General features: G+C 49.6%; 1 protein-coding gene across 1 annotated transcript; it reads left to right on the top strand.

Annotated features, from left to right (window-relative positions):
- Positions 1–1,150: 1,150 nt before the first annotated feature.
- Positions 1,151–5,757, top strand: LOC135920232 (uncharacterized). The gene is made up of 3 exons (XM_065454395.2): positions 1,151–1,346; positions 3,278–3,373; positions 3,943–5,757. Exons 1-3 carry the CDS (start codon positions 1,344–1,346, stop codon positions 5,533–5,535), a joined length of 1,692 nt encoding a protein of 563 aa, XP_065310467.2. The 5' UTR covers positions 1,151–1,343; the 3' UTR covers positions 5,536–5,757.
- The last annotated feature ends 1,145 nt before the right edge of the window (positions 5,758–6,902 follow it).

The raw sequence follows: 6,902 nt of genomic DNA, 5'->3' as shown, positions 1-6,902 counted from the left end.
AACAATTCAAGATAACTTTGATGCCCCACCTTTAATGGGAGGCATCGTGAGGCCTCCCGGTAGTGATGATTTAAAATGTCAGTCAACTATTAACTGACATGTCAGCATAGGCATGTATTGGTGAGATGCCAGGAAACGGGTCTGGGAGAGCAGTTACAAAGCCGTGCACCTCTATTTTTCGGGCTGCTGCTGATAAATTTCCACACCAATTAACCGGAAGATTTGACTTGCGCCTCCTCTGTCAGCCCATGTAGGCAATAAATCTTCTCTGATTGATCGGCCAAAGGAGCGGAATTGACACTCATGTCAACGACTTTGCTCTGACAACAACCAAGGCCTGTTGATTATCGCCACAGCTGCGCTTTGTTATCTAAAACTTGTAGAGCACGATTCCTGCTCCAATCGGCAGTCGTCGGTGCTTCGGCTTCTACGCAACTCTTGAAGGATAGCAGATGACCTTCGGCGCCTCTGAGGAGCTTCACAGACGCTTCCTATCCCTCCCTACGTGTACGCTCGAAACAATTGCCACTTTCGCCACAACGTATAGCTATAGCACGCACGCGTCGCAACATTCGCGAACCAAAAGGTCGAAGCGTTTACCCGGCCGTCGCCATCAGGGAAGAAACTGCAGACATGCACCAATGGTTCGGCCGCCACGCCTCAAAGACACACGCGCTGCGCGGAGGCCGCGTTGTCTCGGCCGTGGAAGTCATCAGACGCTATGGCCCCCCAGTCCTTCCGTCATCTATAATCTTCCGAGCAATGCGGCCGGCGGCGCCGAGGGCTGCAGATTTCGGGACAGGAAGGCTCGCGGTGAGCTCATAGGCGTCTATTTGGAATAGCCAAACGATCTCCGCGAGTTGCACCGTTAGATGATCTGCCTCCCCTCCCCACCACCCCCTTCGAGACGGGGGGGGGGGGGGGGGTCTCCCACAGTTTACGGGCATCTGGGTCTCTCACTTTCGCCGACCGCGTAAATGACTGCTGCGCTCACTGCGTCCTTTCCTCCGCGTTTGTGCCCGCGCTCTCGGTGTCGAAAACAACTCGAGGAGGCACAAGGGAGGGAGGTACGGACTTTGTTTCGACGTCCACGTGAGGGGGGGGGGGGGGTAGCTTTCCATTCTTCTGCCCGTTCACGCGGGCCCCCTCGCCCTCTCTCTCCTCCGCTTCTGGGTGCCATGGGATGCGCGTTGTTCGTCGTGATTCGCTGATTTCATTTTTTTTCCGGGCGCATATAAAAGCGCGCCCTCAATGGCCGCCTTCCGGGAGTTCATTCGCATTTGGAGAAAGTACGGTGCTGCGCGCGGACGGACGTACGCGGACATTGGCTTACACGCCGAAACATGGTGAGTGCCCTCGTGATTCGCGTGCGAACGCTAAAGGCGTTAATTTGTGTGGCATTACACTGTTTTTGTATGGCACTATCGCGAAACAAGTTGTAATTGACCGCCGCATATGTTTCTCCGGTATCGTGTTGCGCGCAAAAGCGCGAGGTGCTCTCTTGATTTCTGGAAGCCCTTTCCGAAAAAAGTGAATGAAAGTGTCTAAAATGCAATTTGGCCAATTTTGACCGCAGCAAGGGAAGAAAGGAATAACGCTGATTTGGCACTTTATCCTAGCATGTCGTTCAATTATTTCTTCCTGTATCACTCCTTAGATTTCGCAACACGTTTTTACGCACTGGTGAAAAAAGAACTGACAAGGCAATTAAGAGAATTGAATATTTACTTCGCGAGTTGAACCTCATATATATTTGCTTTCTTTTCTCTTGTGGGATAATCTGGCACTAAGTATTCAAGAGATACGGAGGCACGAGAAAAAGATGCGACCTAATTTATTTTATTCTATGCATAGTAGGATGTTGAGAAAGAAAGGAAGAATCTGTCGGTCACAATTACTGAGTAATATGGTAGCTCATTTCCGACGTTCTTAATAAATTGGAGCCTCTTTCGCAGGTGGTATCATCGGCTGTACCTAGATAGCTCGTAGAACATAGCAGACCTCTTATACTGGTTGAAATTTTTGCTTCCAACATTGTTAGCACCTGAATTAAAAGTGATAAAGAGCTCTACGCAGATGTATATGCCACCTTATAGGCCCATGCTTTGGCCACAGATAACTTGAATGATGAGCAGTTTTTTTACTAAATGCATTGTCTTTTTCTTTCCACCCATCAGGTACGCGTATTTCTTGAGCAAAAAAACATTGGTGTAGAATCATGCACACACACACAAAAAAAATATTTGCAAAGCTATCAAGCATTCTGTTTGGTCAGTCATAGTTTTTCATAACCTACTGAAACAGAGTGAGCATACAAACCGTGTTCAGAAAGAAAGCTTACACTCCCCTCCCTATCCTTCCCTCACGCACACACGCACATCAAAACGGGACAAGGTTTTTATGCGAAGCATATTACGAGGGCTCAACCCAGCTCCTCAGGCGCGGCGGTGACCATGAAATCACGTGACACCGTGACGTCACGACAGAGGAGAAGTGGCTTTGGCTCAACTCTTGCAAGACGGGCTGGGTGGGAATCGAACCAGGGTCTCCGGAGTGTGGGACGGAGACGCTACCACTGAGCCACGAGTACAACGCTTCAAAGCGGTACAAAAGCGCCTCTAGTGAATGCGGTGTTGCCTTAGAAACGCGCTGTTTCTAAGGCGTGCGTCTCTTGCTCAGGCGCACATTTCGTTGCCGCGCCGAACGCTGCTTTGCTCGACGCTCACCGCGTCCAATGCGGGGCGCGTAGTCGCTGCCCTGTAGCCCATTGTCTTACACCCCTTGGCGGGTCGACGGGAACGCTGTCGCGTTCCACTCTTGAAGGCGAAGAAGTAATGCATGAGTTGTTTCTTCGTCTAGCCGAACCAAATATAGCCAAGCAACAGCAGTTCACCAGGCTAAACAGTGGTTCAACAACTAAAATAAAGGCTAGTATGCTTCGCATCCTGGGCTTAACCTTACCTAAGCCACAGCCATTTTTTGGTTTAGTCTGCGCAAAACAGTTCTTTCCGATGTGGATAAGGAGCTTCTGACATTCTTGAACTCTAAAAGAAGTCATTGAAGACTGCACAGCTTTCTGGTGCTGACAGAATAAATGCCATAAACGTTGTGGAGAAGATACTACTGCCACGTTAGTTTTTGTGCGCTTTGTCCATCCTTGACGTAGCACCATATATGGGACTCAAGTACAATATTCTTTAGATATTTCGAGATATATTCAGTTGTGTGGCTGTCATAAACAGCAAACACTTGCTCATTTCATTGTGCTTGCTTGCAGTGGCTCCAAATGTTGTGCGTGCTTTTCGCACTGGCGGAGGCACAGAAAACGCGATCACCAATTTCAGCCCATGGCGTCCAGTACGTGAACGACCAGGTAAGTCGAAGCGGTGCATTCTTGCGACACATTTGTTGCTTCAAATCTGTATGTGATTACTGGGGATGGTCAAGGAATTTACAGTAACTGCGACGTTGCAAAGGGTGCTAGAAACACCTAACTATAGTAATGGCTTTGATTAGTTCCTTATCCATGGATGCTAAACACTAATTTTACCGACGCTTTCCCCTCTCCGCTGCTGCTGCTGGTGCTGATACAGTGACCGAGATTTCCGTGACAGTCAAAACGAACGACCTTCCCTCTCTTCTTTGGACGCTCCCTGCGTCAAAAGCTGCTTTGCTTGTTGAAATTTGCGCCCTCTCAAAGAACATTTCCAAAACAATTACTTGGTCCTGTTATTTGTTTTAGCTTAGTTAAAGATGACGAATATAGTTTCGCGTTTGACGTTTTCCTTCCCAAATGGCTGACAACAAATTCTTATCAGTTACTTCCACTTATTCGGTGCACTATTTGTGGAAGAAACCGCGTATTGCACTTGTGCAAAGTGATGTATACAGAACCTAGCTACACTTGTACATAAAAGATTTGTGCCTTTTCTCCCCACACAGCCTGAAAGCCCCTACCGCGTGGTATACGACGATTACCCACGGTATGCCTTGCATGGAGGACAAAGTGGCAAACCCGCCAACGTCAGGAGTGTGCGATACCACTCTCTTCAAGCGCAAGAGCAGCGGCCGTATCTGCACTCGACTCACATTATTCCGGCCACCGCGGTGTCCCTACAGAGCGGGGTAAAGCAGACGCTGAGCCGAGCCGCGACAAGCAAGAGCAACCAGCACACGCCCCTTCACCATCAGGGAGCGCCGGGGGTCAGTGTCGGTGAACAGACGCAACTCGTGTATCCTCAAGGATCGCTGTCTGGATACGCGATGCCCCAGCACATCCTACAACAGGGCGTTTCTGGTGGCGCTTCGGCTGACTACCTCCGAGCGGGCGCAGTCTACGCTCCCACTTCCGACATTGCACAGTACGCAAATGCGCTGCAGAACTACGCTCAACAACTGAACTACCCGGCCACTTACGCCCAAAACCAGGGCTATCCTTCTGGAAGCTCCGTGGGGGAGCCCACGCAGTACGTCCAGCAACCCTACTATGTGCCTTATTATCCCGAATCGGCCTACTCCGGCGAGGGTGCCCCTGCACGGGGTGTGACCGACCAGCCAGGTGGAGCCGTACACGTACCGGCAACGGTCCCTCAAAGCGTTGAATATTCTGCGGGAAGTTCTGGCGCACAAGCTGGACAAAATGGTCTCGTATACCCACCCAGGTACTCTCCAGGGAGCTCTAAGCCAGCTACCCCCGCTTACGCGGGAGCCGACACAGGAACTGGTCGCAAAGCAGGGACTGACCTTAGCGTTCCTTCCGAGCACTACGGGAAGGGCAACGTGCCTGCTCATGTCGCTCCAACAGGAGCTGGACAAGGCGTGTACAGCTACCCTTACGGATACTCCATAGCGTATGTGCCATATAGGTACCCCGTGCAACCAACTGTGCAGTTTACTGCGCCGCACCATACAGCGAGCCCCGCACAGCCATCCTATGCCGCGCCCGTCCCTGCCTACCCGCAATACGCTCAGCCGCATGTTCCATCTGCACCGATCCAACCATACTACGCCCAGCAAAATGCGTACGCTAACCAGGCGCCCGCCCAGCCAAGCCAGGAGCAGTTCGCCTTTGGCGGTCCCCCGAGAACAATCTACGCCCTGCCTGGGCCAATCGCTAGCCCAGCAGCACAACACCACGCCGCAGCAGCCAAGCAACGCGCCCTTCCAGCAGCACCTCGTGCCGAAGCTCCAGCGTACGGCAGGAGCTTTGTCGACATTGGCTACACTGCGGCCTCCATCTATGGTACGCCGATGTATTCCAAGGCGAGCCCCAACCCGTTCCTGTCCAAATATGTGAATGCACCGAATGCTTACTTCCCCAGAGGTGTGGTCTCGGACGCAGCTGGCAACGTCTACATCCAAGGACCGCAAGGCTTGCCGGCGCTTCACCCATCTCACGTGTCGCCGTCAGGACAGGGACACTACGCGGCAGAAGGCGTGCAGTACGTGCCACCGGATAAGTCCTACGAACTCGGACAGTTTGTAACCATGCACGCGGGAAAGGATGGAGTTCGGTACATTAAGAAGAAACGTTAAAACATCCTATCTGCTATACCAGTCTCAATCATGTTGGAAAAATGCAAAGTCATCTACATGTGGGGCCTCTGGTTCTGCTCTGTGCAAAACTCATTGATAGATGTCAGTGCTAGGTGCCGACGTCTTGCGGTGTTTGTATACTGTTCGATCTCTTTACGATTGAAGATCTTTTTTTTTTCTGTGCAATAATGTCCCTGTGTGTGTAAGACTGTGAATGGAATAAACGACTACATTCATTAACCATGCTGCTCATGTCTGTAATTTTGTTGTTTTAAATAGACTGGACGATAGGACATTCATAGAAGCAAAGATCTTGGGAGCCTGGCCTCACGGTTCATTAGCCCAGAAAGCAATTCGAGCGCTTCTTCACTACCTGAAGGCAACAGACTTGAGTGTCCGACTGTATACATCCTGCACCTAACTTATTGCATGTGAAAGTGCAATGTAGACTCATGTTTTCTCTCTCTCTTTCACTCCCCCTGCCATTCCCCACGTGTAATATAGCAAACTGGACTCAGTCTGGTTAACCTCCCTGCCTTTCCTTCTGCCCTTAACTCTCTTTTGTTGTTGTTTCCTTATAGCTCCTTATCAACTGTTTCCAATTTGAAACATTGCACTACTTAGAAACACGTTTCAGCGCGAGTGCAGCTGTCAGTTGCAGACCTTTTTTTTTCACTTTTTTTTCTATTTGCGGAAGAAGACTGCTTAGCTATGTTTAGCACAAAATGCAACGAAACTAAACTAAAAACTTTGTATAGCAAAGGAAAGGTTGGCACAGCTGTTTTTTTTTTTCATTATTTCAGCTGGCTTCAAGCACAGAAGCGCGTCGCGCTTAGACCTCGCTCACAGGCAGGTCAGCCTCGTACAAATCTAAGCTTTGCTTTGGAAGCAGTTAAGGAACAGATTAAAGTAAAAGGATCAGTGGTGAAGAATGGATCAAGTATTCAAGTATCGAGTTCAAGCATTTAGCAGGAACCTGGGAAGGCCATTATGCAACACGTCGGAAGGATTCTACAACGCTCTTGCGGAGATGCTCAAGAAGCTGCCCGCTATTACATCATGGGGGTAAAAATTTCGTAAGCCCGGATGCATATTACATTACTGGATACTATAAGGAAAGGCTTTAACAATGATGTGGCTATTTTATTGAGGAGACGAGAATGCTTTTCATGAGAAGAATATCGAAGACAGCAAATACTCTACATAAGATTTGACAAGAAGAACCGTGTAATACGTAATTTCAGCGAGAAATAGACATAGCCCACCCTCTGGAGCATTTAGTCATCATATTTTGTCTTAGCACGGTTGGCAGAGAAATGTTCATTCAGACAAGGATGTTTCCTGTCTCATGTATTAGGCCTCGCGAA

The sequence above is a fragment of the Dermacentor albipictus genome, chromosome 5, assembly GCF_038994185.2.
Source record: "Dermacentor albipictus isolate Rhodes 1998 colony chromosome 5, USDA_Dalb.pri_finalv2, whole genome shotgun sequence".
NCBI classification, from domain to species: domain Eukaryota; kingdom Metazoa; phylum Arthropoda; class Arachnida; order Ixodida; family Ixodidae; genus Dermacentor; species Dermacentor albipictus.
The sequence above is the reverse complement of the archived record's forward strand: the minus strand, read 5'-3'. Positions and strand labels throughout refer to the sequence as shown.

Excerpts from the sequence above, each read along its gene's own strand:
- LOC135920232 (XM_065454395.2), top strand. Across the intron at positions 3,374-3,942 it reads TCCAGTACGTGAACGACCAG|CCTGAAAGCCCCTACCGCGT; the intron begins GTAAGTCGAAGC and ends CTCCCCACACAG.